The sequence below is a fragment of the Notolepis coatsorum genome (genome assembly GCF_963971535.1).
Source record: "Notolepis coatsorum genome assembly, chromosome: 4".
NCBI classification, from domain to species: domain Eukaryota; kingdom Metazoa; phylum Chordata; class Actinopteri; order Aulopiformes; family Paralepididae; genus Notolepis; species Notolepis coatsorum.
Genome location: NC_140168.1, coordinates 122,103,552 through 122,129,965, shown reverse-complemented (window position 1 = coordinate 122,129,965; position 26,414 = coordinate 122,103,552). Strand labels below are relative to the sequence as shown.

Genomic DNA, 26,414 nt, shown 5'->3' with positions numbered 1-26,414 from the left:
CAACTGGGTCCATTGATGCTCGATATGATCAATTACGCTATCGAACAAGGGGAGTTCTCAAGAGATGTCAATATGGCGTTGATTTCTTTACTTCTCAAGAAGGACAAAGATCCCAATGATTGTGGTAGCTATAGACCCTTGAGTCTTCTCTGGGCCGATTTAAAGGTGTTTGCCAAGGTGCTGGCCCGTCGCCTGCAGAGATTTATGCCTGTATTGGTACACTGCGATCAAACTGGTTTTATCCCGGGGCGTCTGGCTGCAGATAATCTTAGGAGGCTGTTGCATGTAATCGATAACAGTAAAGACAATACAACTCCATCCACAGTTCTGTCTTTGGATGCCATGAAGGCGTTTGACAGACTTGAGTGGTCATACCTGTGGAAGGTACTTGAGATCATGGGTCTTGGAAAGAGTTTTATTCATATGATTAAAGTCCTGTATGCCTCGCCGTCTGCGATGATACTGACAGGCAAAAACTGTTCCACACTCTTTCCAGTCTCCAGATCTTCTAGACAGGGTTGCCCTCTGAGCCCGGGACTGTTCGCGCTTTCCCTCTAACCTTTGGCCCAATTTATTAGGCAATCGGAGGACATCGTCCCCATAATGGTCAACAATACTCCACACAAAATTGCTCTCTATGCGGATGACCTGCTGATTTTCATGGACGACCCCTCCCGGTCGGCCACAAAATTATTGAGGATAATCGACGACTTTGGTAAATTGTCAGGTTTTAAGATTAACTGGAACAAATCAGCCTGCCTACCTCTTAATGAACTGGCCAAGGCGGTACGACTACCAGCTGATATCCCCATAGTAGAACATTTTAAATACTTGGGCATAGAGATATTCCCCACGCTGAACCAAACTACTAAGTACAACTTCACGGGTACTTATGATAAAATACGCCAGGATCTAGACAGGTGGTCGTCCCTTCCTAACTCCTTACAAGCCCGGGCTTCCATAATCAAAATGAACATCCTGCCTAGGATACATTTTATTAGCTCAATGCTCCCCCTGCCCCCTCCAATAGACCACTGGCGCAAGGTACAATCGATGGTATCTAAATTTATCTGGAATAACAAACGCCCGAGAATCAAAAGGGCTACTACTCAACGTAGAAAACAAGATGGGGGCCTCGCAATCCCTGATTTTAAACTTTATTTCTGGTCCTTTTCACTGAGACCTCTGATGTGCTGGCTAGACCCTGTAGAGGCTGTATCGTGGCGCTCCTTAGAAGCGGCGGCGGTATCTCCGCTAAGATTGCAGGATGTAGTGTACTCCACTGTCTCTATTTCGAAATGCCGGCTGAGGTATGGACCGATCATAACTCACGTGATCCAAACGTGGCGTAATGTACAGAGGTCGTGTGGGGTTAAATGCCCTTGGCACCTGGACTCTCCAATTTTTAATAACCAGCAATTACTTGTTGGACACAAGCCGGTTAATATTCCTCAATGGCAAAGGAGGGGAGTGCATACTCTGGAGGATATTTATGATAAGAACGGCCTCCGTGCGTTTCAGGACTTAAGAGAATTTTATGATCTTCCCGGCGAGTCCTTCTTTCTTTACCTTCAACTAAGGTCAGCACTGAGGGCGCATGGCGTACCGTGGGCTCAAGCCTTGCACACACACCCCTTCCTCAGGCTCATAGTGGACAGGACGACATCCAGAGGGTTTGTCTCCGACTTTTATACGCTCTTAATTCAATCCACGTATAAAAATGTATCATTGGATACAATCTGGTGTGTGGATATCCCGGAGTTGGACCCCGAGTTTGACTGGGATGATGTTTGGGCAAATGTGGCATTATCTTCCCGCAACCCCAATCACCAGCAAATTAATTTTAATTATATTCATAGGACCTATCTTACACCTAGGAAGCTATATGCTATGGGACTGATAACCGACTCTCGGTGCACTTTGTGCTCTCAAAAGGCCACTGGCACTTATATGCATATGTATTGGGATTGCCCACCAGTGGCCCGCTTCTGGAGGTCAATAACGGACAAACTTTCAGATCTGTGTGGCTTAACTATCCCATTCACAGCTGTTACGCTACTCCTGAACGATATGACACTACCCGCGTCCGTACAACTGAAAAGGGTTGTCCTAGCGGGCGTCACAGCAGCGAAGAAGCTAATAGCAATGAGATGGAAGGAGCCTGAGAAGCTTACAATGATTAACTGGTCCCTAACTCTATTGGATGTGATTTATCTTGAGATATCCACAGCCCGGGTGATTGGGGTGGGGCAGGCTGGAATTGACCTATGGTTCGCAGCAGCTGAGAAGGTAAAGACCGCAGTGTGCGGCTGAGCGGGGTTGAGGTGCGTGTTCGGGTGAGTCCGGCGGTCTCTTGGGAGGGGGAGGAGGAAATGTTTTGTCTGTCTTGTCTTTTGTCTTGTCATCTTGAGTTTAGCTGGGATATTATGGGGGGGCAGCTATTTAACTATTTCTTCACTGTTTGGCCACTTTTACACGGTCTCTGTGAGTCTATGGAACACCTCTACAGGTTTTTGTTTTTTCATGAAGGTTCATTGCTCTGTTTTCGGGTCGTGTTCTCAAAAAATGGTCCTTGTGGTGGATTGGAGATGTACGTTTTATTAATATAGGGTCACACGGCCGGGAATCGGGGCTGAACACTGGGAAAGACCATTTATTAGATAGTACCCCTTGGAATTAAAATTTAGAAGGTTGAACTCTGTTTTCTTTTCTCTTGTCTGTATAATTGTTATTGTTTTTGTTATTTTCTTGTGAAGTTCTATGTACTGTGATTGTGGTTAATGTGTTGTCTTGTTTCATGTGAATAATAATAAAAAATTTGATCCAAAAAAAAAAAAAAAAAAAACATAAGACCCCCTCCACGCGACTTACCCGCCGCCTCGAAGTCCCTGTCGGCACGAAACGCAGAAAAGCCCTCAAGCTGTACAGCCCCGTCTGGGACTGATGGCTTCAGATGGGTCTCCACGAACGCAAAGACAGCTGTGGAGTGGAAGTCCTTGTTTCCTGCAACCAGCCACCGGAGTTCGTCCATTTTATTTGGTAAAGAGTTCACGTTTCCGAGGAATATACCGGGAAGTGGTGGCCGCGAGCCCCGTCGCCGGAGGCGAACCAGACAGCCACCTCTCCTTCCCCGTTGCCGTCTGATCCAGCGCACAGCACTGGCGAAGAACGCAGTCCCCCTGACCAGTATATCCAATAAATCCGTGGAACGGGTGAGTAGTGTTGGGAAAGTGTCCGATGGGTTTGAACACCCGATGTGCAGAAGTTCTTCTTTGGTGTAGGACGTTAGACAGGACACAGATACAACACTGAACAAACAAAACGCAGCACACTGTAGCGCCAAGGCAGCCGTGGGCGGCGCCATCTTGTTTCCGGTCACCATTAAGTCCTCCTGTTCCTTCCTCAATTCCTCCCGTAACTTCCCAATATCGTTCCTTATCGTGTCCGTGTTCAGTTTTATCGTCGCTGTTATGGTCTCCAATATCCCGGCCTGCATGACCACGGCCCATCCTGGCATTCCCGTGTCTGCCTCAGCGGGACCTCCCCCTTCTTCCGCCTGTCCCTTCTCGGCTTCGCTTCGGGGGCTCTGTTTCTTCAAATTCTCCTCTTCTCGTGTGTTCTCCATTTCTCTTTCCTTCACAATCGTTGTCTCTTCCTTACTTCTCGTGTGCATCTTTTATTTTTAATCACTTTTCGGGTCTCTATTTATCAGTTTTTTCGCTCATTTGACCAGGAGCTCTACCGCACGTGTGTTACCCGTCTGCTCTCATACCGGAAGTCCGGTCAGTGTTTGTTTTAAAGCTACTACAAAATATACCAAAATATATAATTTTCAGATTGATTTGTGATACCATGGTATAATTACAGTAAACAAATGAGACCCTTGCTGAAACAATTGGTAGCCTAATTCTCATGATAAGACCACATTTCTCATAAACGTGCAATCATTTTAGCATTTTAGCTTCCTGTAGCAAGACAATTTAGCTTCGTTTGTTCCCGCCCACCGGCGTGGGATCTGTTTTGATGATGAGAGGAGAGGGTGAACAGCCCTCGTCAACCGTGAACGTGGTATTTTTGTGGATAAACCATGTTTTGTGTGGAAACTCTTCTTTTGAGCCATAATGCCTTCAGCAAATCTCCGGACTCTGCCACACACAATATCAGTACAAAATAAGAGGATATTAATGGACTCATCACACAATATCAGTACAAAATAAGAGGATATTAACACGTAACACGTCATTGAGATCAATATTTCAAAAATCTGTGACGGCAATCATATTTCACCCGTGGAGACTTGAGATCTCCTGTTGATCTCCTCTCAACTCTCCAACGGTTCAAGAGCGCCATCTGGTGGCCGATCGGCGGATCGCCCAAACAGCAAACCGGAAACGGAAAGTGGTGCTCATCCAAATTCGGTCCGACCACTCGCTATAGCTCCCGGGGCTCCATCTCGACACACTGGATAATCAATCGCTCGCCCTAACTCAATAAACAACGTTATTTGGACGTATATAGTATTATACAACCTGGAAATGGTTCATCTAGATCAACATCCCATAATAGAAAACTGTCTACTCCAAGCTGATCGCCCAACGGCCCGAGGAGACTGGGGTAAGTTTCAGCGTTTATTATTACCGTGTTCGATACAAACTGCTCTGATGATCATATCACCCACACTACATGAATCATCTAACGTTGGCCACGGAATTATAAACGACCCCCCCCCCCATCCGGTCAACATCAGATGATGAGTAGTAACTTCTAGAAGCATGTACATTTGAAATTTTTTATCTGCCGCCGATCGCTATCAAACTGTATTTGATCATCAATATAATGCATTTAGGGCTATAAATCACGTTCTGCAGAATGCTGCAGAAAACGATAAAAACATATTTATACTTTAGACCATATTTTAGTATGAATATGTGAATGAAAAAGTAGAACGTTGCTACATCCTAAACGATAGATACTTGACGTTGAATGGGCCATAGTAATGTCAATTTAGCAATACAATTTAAAAAGTTAGAGTTTTTTTAATCGTTATTTCTTTTATTAGCGATTTCCATTCATATTTCATCAATCTAGCCTCACGTTAGTGCTGCAAACTCTCTGAGCTCCATTGAGAAAATACCGCCCCCATCATCTCCCGGATGGTACTGCACCCCTTTGGAATGGATTGAATGAACCGCATGGGGAAAAAAACAGTCCGGAATCCACATGTTACTTCTCAGGCAAGTAACCGGAGCCGATTGCAGTCTTTGTGGTCCCGCAGAACAGCGTGGAATAATGTGTTCGAGCACCCAGCGTTGGATCAATAAACGCGATCGATATTTGGAATGACGATCAGGAATTGGAATAATCCTTTTGGAAAACATCCGATAAACCTGTTTTATAATAGGTTTGATACAGCTGCCCCGGCCAGTCTGGCCCCCCTCCCCCCCGACACTACTCCAGTTGCCCTGCCCACCCCCACACCGCTCAGCCCTTCAACTCGAGCAACCCCCTCCCTCCTCCCAACTGCCCACGCCCCCTTATCTCTGGTGCAGCCTGTCTGCCCCCCGCGGCTTGAAGACCCGCTCCTCCCCCCCAACACCTGAGACCCCCACAGTGTGGCTCTCTGCAGAGCAGGTGAGTACACAGCTGAGCAAGTTACACGCAGGCAAGGCTGCGGGTCCTGATGGGGTGAGCCCAAAGGTACTCAAAACCTGTGCCTCTCAGCTGTGTGATGTGCTCCAGCTCATATTCAACATGAGCCTGAGGCTGCAGAGAGTCCCGACACTGTGGAAAACCTCCTGTGTGGTCCCTGTCCCCAAGTGCCCGCGTCCCAGCACGTCCAAGGACTACAGGCCGGTGGCTCTAACCTCTCACATAATGAAGACCATGGAGAGGTTAGTCCTGGAGCAACTCCGCCCGGTGACCAAACCCCACCTAGACCCACTCCAGTTCGCCTACCAGCCCCGACTGGGGGTAGAGGATGCTGTCATCTACCTGCTGAACCGAGCCTACACTCACCTAGACAAGCCGGGGAGCACTGTGAGAGTCATGTTCTTTGACTTCTCCAGTGCTTTTGATACCATAAGGCCTGGGCTGCTGGGTGAGAAGTTGGAGGCGATGCAGGTAGAGGCCCCCCTGGTGTCCTGGGTTGTGGACTATCTGACGGGCAGACCACAGTACGTGCGCCTACGGAGCTGTGTGTCAGACAGACTGGTCAGCAACACCGGGGCCCCGCAAGGGACAGTCCTCTCTCCCTTCCTCTTCACTGTCTACACCAACGACTTCCACTATCGGTCAGACTCCTGCCACCTTCAGAAGTTTTCTGATGACTCTGAGATAGTGGGATGTATAAAGGACGGTGACGAGAGGGAATACCGGGAACTGGTAGTGGACTTCGTCACATGGTGCGATAAAAACCACCTGCAGCTAAATGTGGCGAAGACCAAGGAACTGGTTGTGGGGCTGGGGAGGAGGAGGAGTGCACCTGTGACCCCCGTTTCCATCAGGGGAGTTGATGTGGACATGGTTGAGGTGTACAAATATCTCGGTGTGCACATCGACAACAAACTGAACGGGTCAAAACACGCAGAGGCACTGTACAAGAAGGGCCAGAGCCGACTCTACTTCCTCAGAAGGCTGAGATCCTTCAATGTCTGTACAAAGATGTTGAGGATGTTCTATGAGTCGGTGGTGGCGGGCGCCTTCTTGTACACTGTGACCTGCTGGGGCAGCGGACTGAGAGCAGTGGACACAACCAGGCTGGATAAGCTGGTCAGGAAGGCCAGCAGTGTGGTTGGGGTGGAGCTGGACTCCCTAGCGAGGGTGGCGGAGAGGAGGACCCTTGCTAAGCTCCAGGCCATCAGGGAAAACCCCTCCCACCCACTATACACAGACTTGGCTGACAGGAGGAGCATGTTCAGTGCTAGGCTCACACTACCCAAATGCAGCACTGAACGGTACAGGAAGTCCTTCATTCCAACAGCCATCAGACTATATAATGCATCACTGTGCCTCACTGCATCACTGAGCACAGAGTGGCAGTTACCATCTTCCTGGACTTAGTTCGAAACAACACTGTGCAATACTACACCTACTGTAGACCTCAGTATATTTTTACTGTATTTATTTAATGTATATTTTATTCCATTTTTATTCTATTTTACTCTACTCTTATCCTAGGCAACTTGATTTGATTCGTTTTATTATTCTAATTCGTGACCTGTTCTGTCTAAATGTTTAAATGTTGAGCGATTTGTGTCAAATTTCCCACGGGATAATAAAAGTATTTCTATTCTATTCTATGATCTGAGGTAAGGAATCTATTTTACCAGTATTGGGATAATCAGAGCTGTTTTCACCTATATATCAACGTGTCCCATATGTGTGTGTGTGGCTGTGTGTGTGTGTGTGTGTGCAATCAGGAAATAAGAGAATCGATTTTCAGCCCGCTTCTATAGCGTGCATAAGTACACATATACTATCGATAATCTAGCGTTTATTTGAAAACTATTCATAAATAGGCCGGAAAATGACGACGTGTTTTGTGTATTACAGTAAAGGGCGTTTATCACAGAATCTTCTGAAATCTTCTGGAAGTTTCAAGAAACTAGCGTTTTTCAAAATGGTATCAAACGGAAATGAACAGATTAAAAAACAATCCGTTTCGAGAATGTTGACTGCAAACAAGTCATTGATAAGCGACGGCCATATTAGACACATAATTTAATAATAATAATTTAAGATGTAGTTTATGCGTTCGCAAATATGAGAGCTCTATCATTGAAGTGGGTGGCGGCATTCAAGGGGGTAAATAGGAAAATACGGCTGGCACGGAAAGTGTTAATGGACTCATCACACAATATCAATACAAAATAGAGGATATTAACACATTCTGTGCAACGCAGTTTGCCCATCTTATACCACTCTCTGCCAGTGATGTAAGCCTATGGAGTCGCTCACCTTCTTTGCAGGGCTATAACTTTTTAAATATTATAGCTATATCGACATTACTATGGCCCATTCAACATCGGGTATCTATTGTTCCGGATGTGGGAACGTTATATTTTTCCATTCATACATTGTCATGTTAGTACCGTCGTGAATATAAGTATGTTTTTAGAGTGTAGAGCAGTAATTCCTAGAACGCGAGTTATAGGCCCTGACGCATATTATACATAATCGATTGGCGTTTCGTTCCTATACACGCTATATTAAAAAATATTCCAATTATTTGATTTCAATCTGCTAGATCCATGGCATTTTCTGTTTGTATGACGCAATAAACACCGAAAGCATATTGATTCTTGCGTCTCGAAAGCGATCCAAGGCACTCGAGTGTTTGTCTGGATCAACATAACAAGATAGCTCTGCCGGAACATTTTCCCTGATCCACATCCGGTTTAGAGTGGAGTGCAACTCACCCGAAATCCACCAGGCGGCGGTATTGAGGTGTTGAAATATCAGACAGAGTCCAGCTGGCTCCCGAAGCCGTGCTGGATGAATTACGAATGCCAATAGCGAATAAAGGAAACAACAATCATAAAAACGAGTTAACTCGTTGTTGGCGCTCAACAATTGGCGGCCAATAACGAGTTAACTCGTTAATGGCGCAGAATGTGTTAATGGACTCATCACAAAATAGATGATATTAATGGACTTGTCTTGGCCTATTCAGATGTCCTTCATTCTCATTGGTCTCAACATGTTTCTGCAGTAATCCCGTCAAGGTGGACATTGAATTTACAATGATATATTGATGTCAACATCCTCCTGGTTGTGCCGTTACACATTTCCAAGACACATTCCAGAGAAGAGCGGAAAAACACAGATAGCAGAGTCTGTACATGGGGAAACAAATCAGGAATGCAACGCTGATATACATCAACAACCAACCAGCGAGGGAGAGAGAGGGAGAGAGAGAGAGAGAGGGAGAAGAGAGAAATAAGCGAAGAGAGCATGGGATGACAAGATGGAGAAACTGTAGCTTGTAGGAGCTGTACATAAACCAGCACTAGGTGATTCATTCTAATTTAACATGGACAGTGGGAAGGTCAGTCGTTGCTTCCCCCACCCCCAACCCACTGGAACATACAGTAAGGGGGAGTCATTTTTATTATGCCTCCACCCCCCATTAATCACTTTTCATATTGTACTCTGTGTACAGGCCAGGGTACAGAATGTACGACTTACTCCTCTGAGGAAGACAGCGAGACAAAGGCAGTTGGAACAACACTTAGAAACAAGGGGGGGGTTCAAGACGGAATGATAACGGAATGATAGATGTACAGAAATACAAGAGAGAGAGAGATAGAGAAAGAAAGAAAGAGAGAGAGAAAGAAAGAAAGACAGCCTTACCAACAGCCATGATGCTCTCTCCAGGTACCAGCGGGACCTCGTCCATTTGGACTTGTTTGTGGAGAGCCTGGGGTTAGAACAGAGAGAACACGTCTGTCAGGATGATCTCTGGACAGAACGTGGAACCAAAACGTTGAACCGTCAGAACCTACAATAAGAACCTAGTAAGCTAGTGTAAGCTAATCTGCAAACATTCTATCTATACAGCGTGTGTGATACGAACAGTACATATAATATGGATAGAATTTGTTTTTATTCATCAAAGACAGATTAGCGCCTATAAGAAGATTATATATTGATTCGACTTCATAATCAAATATACCTATACGTTTTTGTATATCAATGCAATTCTATAGGCCTGTGAAATTACTCCCAATATAAAGAATAATATGTCATCATGATGACACTAGCTTAGACGCTCTCTCAGTACCGGGTATCAGTACACACCACTAACCAAAGCTCCAATATAAGAAAGTACCAGTTGGTATGCGTCAATGGGTCGGGTTGGCCAAATTTTTGATGAAATGTTAGTTTGAGTGAGAGTAAGTGGGTGGATGTGTTACTAATGTTAGTTATTGGATTGTTACTGGTTGTTAATGTGTTACTGTACACCGTACGCTTGATAATCTGCAAATGGCCTATAGGGGCTCGACTCTAAAGAAGACACATTCTAGACATGTGCTGTATAGCAGGGATGTACCAACCCTGCTATGGGATACCAGACTGATATAACAAGGCCATCTGTATCGGAACATTTTCCCCCCCAATACTAAATTGTGATACCAAATGCCACTGTGTAAAACGTGTCAGAAACCAGCAGATTTTCTGATCTCTCCAATGGAGAAACATTTGATCATACCTTGATCATTGTTGTCCAGTGACTCCAAACTAATGGTTTAAGTCTATACTGTTCAGTAAACGTACTGGATCAGATCGGTACTTAGTGTCGGCCTGATTAGTGCTCAGAATCTGTATGGGCAGCAATAATGGTGCATCCCTTCTGCACAGTATACGTTTCTCTATATGCAAGCAGTGAAGGCGCTCCCATAGTCCAGCAGACTGTACACAGAGCAGACTCCGCGGATGTCCGCGCGGACGTCCGCGCGGACTCTTGAGCTTTGATCTCAGCGGACAGCAGACCCACAGGTGGGAAGCTCCTATTTTCTGACGCGCGGACATCCGCGCCGCTGACTTGGTGTCACACAAAGCGCTGCTCGGCGTTTTGGTTGACATCGAACTGCATTTAATGTGACGCCGATCTGCATTTTACTCTGAACACTCGCTCCGTGCCAAGAGAGATGTTTGAATGGCTTTTCTAAATGAAGTGTGTAAAATTGCCCGTTTTATTTCGAAATATTGGAAACGGAGATAACATAGAATGTTATCTCCGTTTCCAATATTTTTAAATAAAACTGGTGCTTTTATTTCATGCAATGCGTGTCTTTTCAGCACCACGCTCGCTGTCCACCTCAAGCCTATACGGTACATTGCATCTCGCTGCCTATATACCTGTTATTCAAGTGCGTAAAACTGCCCGTTTTATTATCGAAATATTGGAAACGGAGATAAACATACTCTTTATTTTGACATCGGATGACGACGACATGACAGAAGTTGAACAGCGTGGGGACAATTGTGTAAACTGGCGCGTGACATCTAGGAAATTGGTCCACGGAGGTCCGCTCGACTATGAAGGCTCAAAGAGTCCGCGCGGACCTCCGCGGAGTCTGCTCTGTGTACAGTCTGCTGGACTATGGGAGCGCCTTGAGGTAGGAACAGTAAGAACAGTGCAGGTAGGAACAGTAAGAACAGTGCAGGTAGAAGTATGGTTCCAAGATAAGAAGGGGAGCGAGTAGCCCGACACTGGAACGCATGCAAGCTAGCTCTCCTCTGTGTCTGAAAGCGGCACATTGAGTAATAAATGCATAACTTGCAGGCGAAGATGGCCACCAATAAAGTCAATTTGACTCATCATGTGTTGGTGTCTTGTCTCTCCTGCCGCACTGAATTCCTGGCACTATAATCACATTAAAGTGTGGAAAGAGACGGTTTTGAGCCCCTCTCTGTAAGTGTTAATTTTGTCAACAAAAATGATGACTAAATATGGTCGTCAACAAAGCTTTTCAAGTTTCAAGTTTCTTTAATAGTTGTCATACAGAAGTACAGAATACTTTTGTACAAAATGCTTCTTACTGTTGCGCTCCAGAGACTGTGCAAGACAAGATAAGTATGAAATAAAAACATAGTAAAATTAGAAGTAAAAAAAGAGGTCACAGTGTTCAGTTTAGACATATGTACAATGTTCGATGCAGAATAGACGTAGTTACCATACAATATACAATACTGTGCAGTGTACTAATATACAATACTATATAGTGCAAGGCAGAAATGGAGAAATGGGACGAGGTGCAATTTAGGTACAATTCACAGTAGGTGTACGAGTTGTAGTGCAAATCCTTTATCAATAAATATAAAGTGTAAGTGTGTTTGTGTGATCTAAAGTGTGGAGAGTGGGTGCTGCAGTGTGTTGTTTGTTTGAGTGAGTGTGTGCGTGTGGGTGTGTGTGCTGTGTGCATTTGATGGTTGTTGCATAGTGATTATTGTTCGTTTAGCGATTATTGTTCGTTTAGCAGCCTGATGGCCTGGGGATAGAAGCTTCTTCTGAGTCTTTCTGTGCTCGCCTTAAGACTCCGGTATCGCTTGCCTGACCGCAGCAGTTCAAAGAGGCAGTTGTTCGGGTGGCTCGAGTCCTTAATAATTCTCTTAGCCTTCCCCTTGCACCGCTTGATGTAAATGTTCTGGAGGGTGGGAAGCCCCCCTCCAATTGTGCGTTCGGCTGAACGTGTCACTCTTTGTAGTCTGCTACGGTCTTGTGCAGTGCTATTCCCAAACCAGGAGGTGATGTTGCCGGTCAGGATGCTCTCTATTGTACATGAGTAGAAGTTCCTAAGGATCTTCTGACTGACTTGGAACTTCCTTAGGCGCCTGAGGAAGTAGAGGCGTTGTCGTGCCTTCTTCACAACACTGTCAATGTGTGTGGTCCATGTCAAGTCCTCGGATATGTGGGCTCCGAGGTACTTGAAACTGTTCACTCTCTCAACCGGTGCCCCGTCGATGCTGAGGGGGCTGTAGTCCTTGACCCCCGACCTCCTGAAGTCCACAATCATCTCTTTTGTTTTGCTGACGTTCAGGGAGAGGCAGTTCTCCTGACACCACTGTGACAGGTTCTCTACCTCTTCCAGGTAGGCCCTTTCGTCGTTGGCAGAGATCAGGCCCACCACTACTGTGTCATCAGCAAATTTGATGATGGTGTTGTTGTTCCGCTGTGCTACGCAGTCATGTGTGTACAGGGAGTAGAGGAGGGGGCTCAGAACACAGCCCTGGGGGGCCCCTATGTTGAGCGTGATGGATGAGGAGGTGCAGTTGCCGGCTCTTACCACCTGGGGTCTGCCCGTCAGGAAGTCCAAGACCCACTGGCACAGGTCATAGTTCAAGCCCAGGTCCCTGAGCTTGGCTATGAGTTTGGAGGGGACTATGGTATTGAATGCTGAGCTGTAGTCGATGAACAGCATTCTCACATAGTTCCCCTGCCTCTTGTCCAGATGTGATGCTGCTGTGTGCAGCACATGGGCTATGGCGTCCTCCGTGGACCTGTTGGGGCGATATGCAAATTGCAGAGGGTCCAGGTTGATGGGGAGGGAGGAACAGATGTAGCCCTTCACTAGCTTCTCAAAGCACTTCATGGCTATGGAGGTGAGGGCTACAGGGCGGTAGTCGTTGAGGCAAGCGGGCGTAGATTTTTTGGGTACAGGGATGATGGTGGACTTCTTCAGACAGGTGGGGATGACAGCCTGTTCCAAGGACAGGTTGAAGATGTCAGTGAATACCGGGGCCAGTTGGTCGGCACAGACTTTTAGGACGCGGCCGGGGATGCCGTCCGGTCCTGCTGCCTTCCTGATATTAACTTTTTTAAAGATCCGTCTCACCTCATGCTCTGTTACCCTGAACACTGAGTCTCCATCAGCAGACCCCCCCCCCCCCCCCATTGCCGTGGTTTGTAGGCTGGTGTTGTTATTCACAGCCTCAAACCTCGCATAGAAGGAATTGAGATCATTTGCTAAGGAGATGTCACTGTTCAGTTTGAGGGGGGTTCCTTTGTAGTCTGTCATTGTTCTGAGGCCCTGCCACATGCCTCTAGAGTCAGCCTGTTCAAACTGAAGTTCAACTTTATCCCTGTAACGCCGTTTTGCCTCTATTACTGCTCTCCTGACGTTGTATCTTGCCATCTTGTGTTCTTCCATGTTGCCTGTCACCAGCCCGGTGTTGTATGCTGATGTGCGCACTTTCAGAGCCTCACGGACGGATTTGTCTACCCAGGGCTTTTGATTTGGGTAGATTTTAATTTTGGTGGAGGGGATTGTTTCTTCCCCCTGACTAAATCTAGACTAAAACAAAAAATACAAAATCGAGACTAAAACTGACTAAGACTAAAATGCTCAGACCTGTAGTTGACTAAAACTGACTAAGGTCGCTTTCACATATAGTTTGGTGGACTCGGTGCGGTTCTGGTGGTGAAGTTGCAACATTGTTGCATTCTTCATTTGGTTCGTCTGCGTTCACACAGCAACTTGTCAGACGCACCGAACTTTCTGAACAATGTCACGCGGTCGAAAAGGGCGCTTGTCTATTGGACAATAGAGAGCGGAAATGTGTGTGTGGCTGCGAGCCCGTGTGTGCGCGCGTGTGTGTGTGGTCTGCGAGCCCTCCAGATCAGCGGAAGCGGAGTTTTTTATTTTGACGTGACATTGATCCATTGTTCTATTGAAGCCCATTACCACCATCCTCTCGCTAAACAACTTGTACACCGCATTGTTTTTATGAGTGCCCACAAGTAGCTGTTTTATTTGGTCTTCTGCCCATATGTGTACAGTGTGCTTGTTTTGCAGTGAATGCCGAGCGCCTGGGTAATAATATAAGCCGCGTTTTTTCTTCCTTCTACCCAAGATGCACAGTTAGATATATAGATAGATAGATAGGAGAGATAGATGCAGTGTGCTTGTTTTGCAGTGAATGCCGCGCGCAGTGGTAATAATAAGCACTTCCTATTTGGTCCGCGTTTGGTCCGATGAAGCGAACCGAGACCTATGTTTTTGGTCGGACCAGAGTTCGTGTGTTTGGTCCGCGGACCGAGTTCGACGCGCATTCACACAAACCCGAAAAACCGGACTATCGAATTCTGGTCCGATAGTCCGGACCAAACAGCCCCTGTGTGAAAGCGACCTAAGACTAAAATGAAAAATAAATGAAGGTGACTAAATATGATGAAAACGAAAAAGGAGCATTTGACACATGACTAAGACTAAAACTATTGGTTTGATTATGTCTTATGGTGTATATATGTGGAGCACTTCTATGCTCCATTTATATTTATATATATATATATTATTTTTGTACAACCAAGGGTCATGTCTGCTTTACATGGGCTGTGGAAACGTTCGGTTCACTTTACTGTTTTTGTTATTTTAAGACTGGTGAGGGTCTTTAACTGTTTACATCTTTAACTCATTACATTATGGGGGGAGTGGGGAGTCTACATGAATCTATGATCCCAATAGAAATTAATGTGAATTTGACTGACTGTAGCGGTACATAGAATTGCATTACAAGAGAATAAAATGCCTTTTTTTCATAAACGAAAACTAGACAAAAATGTCATCCGTTTTCTGCAACTAAATCTAGACTAAAACAAAAAAAAGACAAAATCTAGACTAAAACTGACTAAGGCCCCGTTTAGACGGAAACGCTAGCAGGTGAATCCGCAAAAATATTTTTTCGGATGTGCCTTTCGTTTATACGGAAACTGCGTTTTTACGGGGTGAAACCGCAAAAAGGTGAGACTACCTTCCAGGGTGGAATTCCTAGAAACGCAAAAGCTTTGCGCTCTCGTCTAAACTGTCGAACCGTATAAATCTGTTAAAACGATGACGAAAGGGTTGTCACGGCTCTGGTCGTGCGTACTGCTTACGTCACAGGTAGCAGGTATGCGCCAGTAGCCGAGACGTAAACAAAGCAAGTATGTCTGACTATATCAACGGAGATCACCTGAAGGCTACATTGGCAGTACTTTTAACCCTTTCACTGCCACACGACAGAAGGTTAACCCTTTACTATCACACAACCGGCTGTCGTGTGGCAGTGAAAGGGTTAAATACACAAGAATCTGTCCCGCGGCGTGAGTGGACCCACTGTCTGTGAGTGACTCTGCTTTGGTCCAATCACATTCCCCATCCACAGTCTGCGAATCAGAGGCAGAGTAGGGCGGGTCTTCACAGCACGTCATGTGACATATGCGCCAATCGTGTGACAGCGGGGCTCCGTCGTTACAGCGTCGTCTGCACGGAGAATTCCACCCCAAAACGCTCGTCTAAACGTAAAATTAAAAGTGAAACCGCAAGATGACTTTTGCGGTTTCTGTTCACAAAACGCTCGTCTAAACGTAGCCTAAGACTAAAATGCTCAGACCTGTAGTTGACTAAAACTGACTAAACGAAAAATAAATGAAGGTGACTAAATATGATGAAAACGAAAAAGGAGCATTTGACACATGACTAAAATTAAAATAGCTGCCAAAATTAAGACACAGCTAGCGCATGAAGGCTAAACTTTAATACAAGAACCCCTGTCTAATGGCACACTGATAACCCATTGCGTTGGTAACACACAGATTAACTGAGAAATTCTCCTTTTTCCTGTACTTTAATGGGCCCCAGGAATTCAGTGCAGCATGAGAGACAAGGACACAGACACAACACCACAGTAAGTCACATTTTTGCAGCAGAGTTACTTATTTATTTCTCAATTTCAGACCCAGTGGAGAGTTTTAGCCTGCATATGTTCTACAGGCCTGATGTGTCGGGCTAGAGAGAGCGAGAGAGAGAGAGAGAGAGAGAGAGACACACAGAGAGAGGGGGAGGGGGTGAGAGAGAGAGAGAGGGTGAGAGTATGAAGGAGAGGGGAAACCTGGGATAGAAAGGAGACTAGATGATTGACAGGAGAAGGGACACAGAGAGGGGGAGATTAGCAGAGGAAGAGAGAGGTTGGGGGAGAGAGACACACAAACTTGCCAAAGCGTGGGGTGGAAGCTCAGAGTCACTATCGCCCTGGTAACTAACCCCTTCATAAGGGTCCTGGCCCGGCGGGTGGCAAGCATGAGGGAGGGAGAGAGAGAGAGAACGTGAAAAGGAGTGAGAGAGAGAGAGAGAGAAAAGAAAAGTAGTTAATATAAGTTCATATAAAAGTATCTGTTATCAAGCCTAAATAAAGGGAGTTCCTTTCGGCAGCAGAAGCGAGACGACAGGCAGATAAGGATGACTCTGAGCCCGGAGGTCAAGCCCAGAGGTCAAGCCCAGACAGAGACGAGGGAGACAGGAAGTGAGACGCACGCGAGTGGGCGGGGCTCTGGGGAAGAGAATGTGGTCGTTAGTTGTTAGGGTTAAGTCGTAAACAGGAAGCGGAGTCGAGCATGTCTGTCGGCCCAAACTGCATCGGGCATACAAACACCAGACTGCCACTGTCAATAAAGGACCGATTGAATTTTTCATTTAATTATATATACAGTATATATATATACTGTAAATAAATCAGATCATCCCTTGATTTATGTTCCAGGTCGGTCTCAAAAAAGACATTTTAATCTCAAGTGACTTCCTGGTTAAATAAGGGTTAAATCAAATTAAACAAATGCACAAATGGTTTTCATTATCAATGTTCTGGAGATACCTCCTCTTGCTCCAGTTCCCCTTTAACACTTTGAATGCCATCCACGAGTTTTCTCGTGTTTACCCCCCGCGGGTTGAATGCCCACTCACGAGATTTTTTTTTTTTTTTTTTTTAGCGATCTGAAATCATATTGCATCAAGCGTCCCTACCGTTGGAGATCCAGTCACCCCAGGCGCTCAGATGTGAAAAAAGCGCCCCCTATCGTCTCCCAGATGGTAAATCACCCTTTTGAATTGGACTCAATGAAAATGAAAACCCGCATTCCACATTTTACTTCTCACTCATGTAACCGGGGTCTACCAGAGTTCACTCTGGAGCCTCGGCGAATATGTGTTTTACTGTTACACGATGGATCAATCAAATGAGCGATTTTTTCGAATGGCGATCGGGAATTGGAATAAACCATTTGGATACCATCTGATCTCAGGTAAGGAATCTATGTCATCAGTATTAGGATAATCAGACTCGTTTTCACAGAGATATAAGCTTTTATGTGATTATGGTGATAGGCTGTTTGACTCTGCTCGCGGTCAGGAAATAGGAGAATCGTAGAATGTGTTGTTTTTTCCGTGAAAACGAGTGATTTTCAAAATGCTAGAAAACGGAAATGAAGCGATAAAAAAACAATCTGCCATGACAATGTTGACTGGAAAATGAGTCTTTGATAAGCGACGGGCAGATTAGACACATAGCCATAATTTAAAACATAGATTAGGCGATATTAACGTCAACATTGGAGTGGATGTGGGCATTCAAGGGGGTAAAAAGGAAAACACGGCTGGCTCCCAAAGTGACAGCTGAGTCTAATTAAAGCCTGTAATCAAATGAAAACATGGCAGCCTGTTATTGCTGTGAAAATTCATATCACACTGTAGACCGGTCACGAAACGAGAATGACTTTAGCTCGCTGTCCACATAGCTGTGACTGAACATCATCCTCCTCCACCCTGTGCAGCCTAAGGCTCAGGCATCTGGGGCTCGGCACAGTCCAACTTGGCCCGTCAGTGGATCGATCTGTTCTGGGGTCAGTTTCGCAACCCCCCCCCCCCCCCACAGATTGTTAAAGGGGAAATGGTGGAGGCAGCGTGACCTCCCACGCGTTACGCTTCACCAATGAGAGTCCTCGCTGCCAGGTGAAAAGAGAGCCACTGGCTGTCGCCGCGTGTATCGGAGGAAGCGTGCGGTAGACTTCAGGGTTCCCTTGTAGGGGGGGCATAACGACTAAATTGGGATGGGGAGAATTTTTTTTAAATCAGGCGGAGAAAAATAGGGTAAAAAAAATAAAAGAAATCCAGCAGTCTTACCTCTGTCTAAGTGTATCAATGTGCTCAAAAAATGAATGAAAGTGTTCTACTAAAGTGACATATCCCTCTATGGTTATAATCCAGCTAAAGGTAATGACACCGTTGAATTGCATACATTTCCTGAGATGGTTGAAAATAAAATGTTTCAACAATAGATGTCATGTTAAATGTAAACGTCAAAGCGCTGTCTGTCTGTCTGTCTTAAAGCACTGCTGCTCAACATGTGGCAGGAACTAGACTCTGGAGACACACACACACACATATATACAGTACATACACACACACACACACACACTCATGCATGTACACGAACACATGCTCACACGCACGGACACACACACACACTCAGGCATTCAGAAATCAGCAGCTGTGAATGATAAGCGTTATCCGAGAGAAATTCATTAGTAGACGAGCTGGTTAGAAGGCTGCGAGTCTTACCCGAAGAATTGGCCTCTTGGACACCTAAGGGTTAAAAACAACAACAACAACACACACACACACACACACACACAGAATGGGTTACACACACAAACACACACGGTTAACATCACAGTCTTATATGGCAGCCATTGCAGACCCACCCTGTGTCTACACTGCATTGTAGTACTGCAGGGTTTTCCAAACAGTTCCTCTTGAGGGCGAAACAACCATAGACCTTTTTCAATCGAGTCACATCTCTAGGGGGAACAGCTCGGGTCCGTGTTTATTTCCCCGTCAGCAGTATTGTATTAGAAAACAACGTGGCGGGAAATAAACTTGGGGCCCCATTTGGGATGTTTATGTTGTCAGGTTATGAAAAGCTCTTTGTAAACAGGGTGGGACTCGTGCTAATGGCTGCTACACATGTCTACTGTACACTTCCATGTGATGTACAGTGTACACACACACTAAGAGCCATGCCTCACACAAACAAACAAGAGGTGTGCGTCTGTCCGGAGCAGATATACTGAAAAAGGGCAGAGTGTTAACAAAACGGAAGAAAGGGGGTCTATATATATATATATATATATATATATATATATATATATATATATATATATATATATATATAAGGAAGAAGGAGAAACCACAGGAATGGTGAGTGGAGCGTGCACAGCGGCCGTGAGCCGTCCTCTGCGCTGCGCGGAGCAGGAAACGTTCGCTTTTAAAAGGCTACACCCAAAAGTCCACCGCATACGCCGCTAGGATGCTGATGTTTGCGTTTCACGAGAGCAAATAAAACAGCGAGGGCAACGGCTAATGTGCCGTTTTATTTGCGCCCGGTGAAACATTCAAAAGGATGGGGTGCGTCGTGCGAGTCCGGCCTTTTCGCGTGCGTTGGACCTTTTGTATACGGCAAGGAGTTTTAACCCCATTGTGTGCAAATAAGAATCTAGCGAGTCAACACTTCACTGAAGGCTGTCGTTACTTGTAAGGGTAGACTAAGAGCGTCAGAGAGAGGGATAGAAAGACAAGAGCCTAGAAACGTGGGGGAAACTTTCCATGGTTCAGCCCTCACACACAAGAAGAAACACTAAAACAAAGCCTCCAAGAATGTTGATTCCCATTACAGAATGTTGATTACCTCATCAGAACTCCACGTGTCGATGACATTAACAGCCTAAGAAGGCGGAACGGTGGCAAAGTGCGACACACACACAAAAGCGTCTGCAGCCTGACGGAATCCGAGCAGGTGGCCTTTCTGTGTGGAGTTTGCATGAATTTCCTCCAGTTTCCTCCCACCCCAAAGACATGCATGCTAGCAGCTATACAGGTATAATACTCCTGCCATCGCCCTTGACCAAGGTACTGCCATTACAACTGGAGCTGGTCCCCGGGGGCGCCGCACTGTGTGCCTGCCCACTGCTCCTGAATACTGTAGTTAGGATGGGTCAAAATGCATGGATATAAATTTCCCCAAGGGGATTAATAAAGGTTCAACTTCACTTTTCTTTTTTTTTTTAACACGCCAACATTATTGGAAATGCGCTTATCGTCTTCTCCAGAGTCAAACAAGAATATAGATACCAATTTCCTGAGCTAGCCAAAACTTAGCAAAAATGTATGGAAGTGGATATGGATTAGCTAGCCTAGCATAAAAGAGGTGTTTTTAGCCCAACAGCTATACTGTAGCTAGCTGATCCGTATCCGCTTCCATTCATTTGTACAAAGCTAGGCTAGCTTGCAGCCGGATAGCTTTCTACTGAACGCACAGAGAGGTGGTACCAAAGCTAGAGGTGGTATCCATTAGCTAGAGGTGGTATCTATTAGCTAGAGGTGGTATCTATTAGCTAGAGGTGGTATCTATTAGCTAGAGGTGGTGTCCATCAGCTCATTTCCCATGTTCACGTGTTGCTTCAAGGGAAGGCAACACCACACAACTACTTTCAGTACACATCCTATAGTAAAGGCCAATAGCTATGTGTCTACAGAATGGAAATAGCTATTGCTAATGCTGTGCAGATATTACATATAAATATATATGTATACATATATACATCTGGTTTTCAGGAGTGTGTCTCTGTTGGCCCCCGGCCTCGTCATAAATAGTTTTCTTCAAATATATTGCCCTGTAATTGATGACATCCTTCAAAATCTTGAAATCCAGACATCGGAGACCAGAAATATCCTTGCAACAGCGTCCGCATTTCCAATGCTAACGATGACACTTGCATATTCGTCCCAAGACTCGACGAGAGTATATTGTTCATGGGTGACATTGTTACAGACACTGTATTTGCAGGCAGGCACTTGTTGTTCTGATAAGAGAAGTGGCAGCAACATGGCGCCCACGGTCCAAGAAGCTGACGTTAAACCCTTTCTATTGCAGAGCTCTCGGGTCAGAACCTCTGCCTTCTTATCATCTTCTTGTGCCACTGATTTAAACCCACAGCGGCAGCTTATCTAGACCCATGGAGAAGCCATTGAGATGCCTGTGGAGTGTGGACGCACATACTTGTAAGCACGCAACATGCATTCTTGTGTGCACACACACACACACACACTTCTGCACACACTCAAAGGCAAGCACTTGTTCATACATACTGCTGCTGCTGCTGCCAACCTTACCCTGAAAACTGGTCTCCTCCCAACCTGCCAGTCACAAAACACAACCTTATGAATAACACTGTCTGTAATCTGTGTGTGCAGCGAGTTATGTGTGTGTGTGTGTGTATGTAAGTATGAAGCCATAGAGATCTGTAGGGAGCAGACAAGTGAATTCATAGAAATAAAACAGTGCACTAGATAGATACTGTCGGGCATGATTGTGTTGATGCTGTGTCGTAGTGTGCTGCATGTGTGTGTGTGTGTGTGCGTGTGTGTGTGTGTGTGTGTGTGTGTGTGAGTGTGAGTGTGTGTGTGTGAGTGTGTGTGTGTCATGGCCCACCTTGCAGTCTCTGGTGGTTATGTCTGGGAGCATCGGTCCTGAGATTTGACTGGAGATGGTGGCTGCTATCAGCTGTTTACACCACTCTACGTGAGAACCTGTAGGACTGTAAAAGGGGAGAGATAGAGACCGAGAGAGAGAGAGAAAGAGAGAGAGACACACACACACACACACATTTACATTTAGTCATTTAACTGACGTCTTTATCCAAAGCAACTTACAAATGGTAGCGGAGGGTAAGTGGTATTGCTCGTCTAGCAGTGCCGAGCTCGAGCGCTCCACTCAGTATAGACACGATGAATTGAAAATGGGGGACCCTGATGTAAACAAGACGAAGGTCTTTCTCTGGTCTGCATCCCCTTAACAATTGTGTGTATTGAGCCGTACTGTATTGTACCCATTCTGCAATCTGTTAATAACATTTTCAATCAATCAATCAAACATATTAAATGGTGAATGGTGCATTTATATAGCACTTTTATCCAAAGCGCTTTACAATTTTGTTCCTCACATTCACCCATTCACTCACACACCAACGGGCAGAGGCAACACTGCAAGGTGCCAACCTGCTCATCTGGAGTAATTAGGGGTTACAGTAAGTGTCTTGCTCAAGGACACTTGGACACGCTGCCGGGGAGGAGCAGGAATCGAACCTGGAACCTTCTGACTACCAGGCGACTGCTCTACCTCCTGAGCCACTGTAGTAGGTACTAGGTAGCGTAGCACGCAGTATAGTCATAGTAGTATAGACAAGAAATTACGCTTGGGCGGTATGACGGTATTACGGTATACCGGGGTATTTCGAAATACCGACGGTATTGAAAATCAATACCGTCTAAACAAAGTTTTGTTGTAGTGCACACACGCGCCAGCAGAGGGCGAGACTAGTCCTCACTAGTGGGGCGAGCCATGCAGAGCTGGTTGTCTCTACACACAGGAGGAGGAGGAGGGGAACCCCGCTTCAGTGAGTGAAATTAAATGAGACACGCTTACCGTTGCTGGTGCTGCGGGCTAACTGGCTATTCTGAGAGCTAACTGTAGTGTTGTGTATGATCACAACGGTGTTCACGCTTTACGGTAATGTTGCGACAGTGCTGTGAAAATACCGTAAAGCGTTGTGACAATAGTGTGTGTTGTTGTTGTTGTGTGTAGGATGCTGCGGGCGAACTGCTACCATTCTGAGAGCTAACGTTAGCACTAGATGCTGCGGGCGAACTGCTACCATTCTGAGAGCTAACGTTAGCACTAGATGCTGCGGGCGAACTGCTACCATTCTGAGAGCTAACGTTAGCACTAAATGCTGCGGGCTAACTGCTACCATTCTGAGAGCTAACGTTAGCACTAGATGCTGCGGGCTAACTGCTACAATTCTGAGAACTAACGTTAGCACTAGATGCTGCGGGCTAACCGCTACCATTCTGAGAGCTAACGTTAGCACTAGATGCTGCGGGCTAACTGCTACCGTTCTGAGAGCTAACGTTAGCACTAGATGCTGCGGGAGGACTGCTACCGTTCTGAGAGCTAACGTTAGCACTAGATGCTGCGGGCTAACTGCTACCATTCTGAGAGCTAATGTTAGCACTAGATGCTGCGGGAGGACTGCTACCATTCTGAGAGCTTAACGTTAGCACTAGATGCTGCGGGAGGACTGCTACCATTCTGAGAGCTTAACGTTAGCACTAGATGCTGCGGGCTAACTGGCCATCTCCATGATTTGTTTACTTGGTAACACGGGTTGCCACCCCGCTGATGATAATGAAAGTCATACCGTCATATACCGTATACCGGGGTATTAGGTAATGAAGGTATAACGGTATGAAAAAAGTCATACCGCCCAAGCCTACAAGACATAGTAGCATAGTAACACACACACACACAGTAGATATTTCAACAAAAGCACTCTAATCCTCTAGCCAACAATACAGCCCGTTTACAGAAACTATATATATATTAACTGTATTATTACATCTGTGAGGTTGTGGCCACTCACTCACACACAATATATAGCAGGTATCGTGCAATACCAGCATGCATGCCCAATATTAGACAAGGCCATTTCTGGGGCTAAAATAAGTTGTGGTGTCTGAATGTTTAGTGTGGGTGAGACCACCACAGTCTGGGCTGTATCGCTTCCCTCCCTTGGCAGCACTAGTGTAACCTCGATCCCGGCTGCACACCCATCTGGCGACCTCATCATTGTCCAGTCCACATACCATAATACTCAGGAGAGAGATTAACAGCTTGTAGTACACTGAGACAAGAGCATCTTGCATCATGAATAGAGCATGAAGGTTTAGCCTGTAGCAGCTATGTCTACAAATGCATGCAACCAGACCCCCCCCCCCAAAAAATCCCCTTGATATGTTAATGTATTGATTGATTGATTGATTGATTGAAAACTTTATTAACAGATTGCAGAATGGGTACAGTACACTACAGTACAGCTCAATACATAGAATTGTTAAGGGGATGCAGACCAGAGAAAGACTTTCGTCTAGTTTACATCAGGGTCCCCCATTTCAATTAAATGTACAATGTACAATAATGGGGGGGGATGTACAATAATAAATACCAGAAGGCGGTGTTGTTGTGTGGTTTTCGAACGCACCGTGCACGACAGACAAGACACCGCCCGACTAAACAGCTGCAGAAAATACCACAACACTGTCGGGGCCACACACACACACAATCGATCAGTTTCACACAACTATCGCGGAACTGCCGGAGCACAAAATGCATGCTCGTCTGTGTGCACAGGTTTTGGCCCGTAGTATAATAACAACAACAACAACCAGTCTTATGATCTGCACTGTGACTCACCTGTCCAATGTCTCCACACTGGCGTGTCTGGAGGATCCGTTGCTCGCTTTTCTGTTCGAACCACCGACAACTCCTCCCGACTGGAGCGCAGAACTGTCCGCCGCCCCGCCGCCGCCGCCGCCTCCTCCGGCTTGTTTTTCCATCTCGCTGCTGCTGATCAACGTTTCCTTCCTGCGTCCCGGCTATGATGTCGATGGATCTGGGTTGAACTACACACGAAGGGCCGGGTAGAGAGAGAGAGAGAGAGAGAGAGAGAGAGGAGAGGAGAGGAGAGGAGGGGAGGGTTGGTTGTTGTTGTGTTCAGGATGTCATCATTATATTACGATAGGAGCTGATGGTGGTGGTGAGTGATGGCTGGCAGTGTCCTCCTCCTCCTCCTCCTCCTCCTCCTCCCACCCGATACGCGCTTTACGGCTAAACGAAGAACGGACGTGTCTGTCGGCTTCCTCTCTCTCCCCCCCCTTGTTGTTGCGGCTCGTTTGCGACTCTGGTTGAATGAGGGGGTTCGTTTTTTGTTGTTGTTTACTGGAGGCCCCCCACAGGCGATCGGCGAGATTGCACTACTAAACAGCACTTCACAGGCAGACAAGACGGATTGATTGATTGATTGATTGATTGATTGAACAGTTTATTAACAGATTGCAGAATGGGTACAATACTACAGTACGGCTCAATACACACAATTGTTAAGGGGATGCAGACCAGAGAAAGACTTTCGTCTTGTTTACATCAGGGTCCCCCATTTTCAATTCATCAGGACATATATGACATACATGACATACAGATAGACAGTACTGCTACATCTATACATTTATTATGACATACCAGATTTGCAAATACAGTACTGTTTGTGAATGATACAACTGTACATTGGAGGAGGTTGGGTAGGTGGGGTGGGGTTGGGTGTGGGGGGGGGCTGTACATTGGAGGTAGTTGGGGGGGGGGGGGGGGGTAAGAGATCTACATCCTTCGTTAATTATTCCTCCCTTCCTTGCCGTCACAAGAGTGTGTCCAAAAAGGTAGGATCCAAGCAGTCACAAATGGGCCTGACTAACTTTAAATATAGTTTAAAATGAAATAGGACCGTCATGTATATACTCTATTATACCTACCCAGGATCTATGGGTAACAGTACTGTATATTTGCATATCGTATATATGTCACAAATGTAACCGTAGTATACCTGTATGTCATGTATGTCCCTATGCCATAAATGTCATGATGTCATATATGTTGCGTACGTCATAAATGTCACTGAATTGAAAATGGGGGACCCTGATGTAAACAAGACAAGTCTTTCTCTGGTCTGCATACCCTTAACAATTGTGTGTATTGAGCCGTACTGTATTGTATATACCCATTCTGCAATCTGTTCAATAAAGTTTTCATTCATTCATTCACCATGTACCAGGTAGCCTACAAATTACTTTGGTTGACTTGTCTGTATACCTGCACAGAATCCTTTTACATATCCGTTTATACTATCTATAGATAATCGTTTCCCGAATTTCCCCAAGGGGATCAATAAAGGAATATCTTATCTATTCATGTTTATCTTTATCTCATCTTATCTTATAAGATCTTACTACTCTTACTAGTTACGCTGCTGGCCAGGACCTGTATTGTATCACTGTACTGTACATATTAAAATTCAACTCTGTACATCTGATTAGCACTACACCCAGTAATACTAATTTATATATTTTATCTACTGTACATTGTACATTACTATTGCACTTTACTATTACATTTACATCCTGGTTGGATGCCAAACTTATTTTTGTTTGATTGAA

At 45.6% G+C, this 26,414-nt stretch overlaps 1 protein-coding gene across 4 annotated transcripts in view; it reads right to left on the bottom strand.

The window, feature by feature from the left end:
• mtmr1a (myotubularin related protein 1a) overlaps positions 1–24,949 on the bottom strand; it is a 367,207-nt gene extending 342,258 nt beyond the window's left edge. Inside the window, exons 1-5 of one of the 4 annotated variants that reach the window (XM_084312594.1) lie at positions 24,622–24,949; positions 21,802–21,907; positions 21,483–21,506; positions 18,873–18,896; positions 9,352–9,418 (exon numbers count right to left, since the gene is read on the bottom strand). In XM_084312594.1, the coding sequence (XP_084168720.1) occupies positions 9,352–9,418; positions 18,873–18,896; positions 21,483–21,506; positions 21,802–21,907; positions 24,622–24,764 (364 nt within the window). In that variant the 5' untranslated portion in view covers positions 24,765–24,949. The remainder of the gene's footprint in view (positions 1–9,351; positions 9,419–18,872; positions 18,897–21,482; positions 21,507–21,801; positions 21,908–24,621) is intronic. The other 3 variants (XM_084312595.1, XM_084312596.1, XM_084312597.1) reach the window with 3 other exon arrangements.
• Between the last annotated feature and the right edge of the window lie 1,465 nt (positions 24,950–26,414).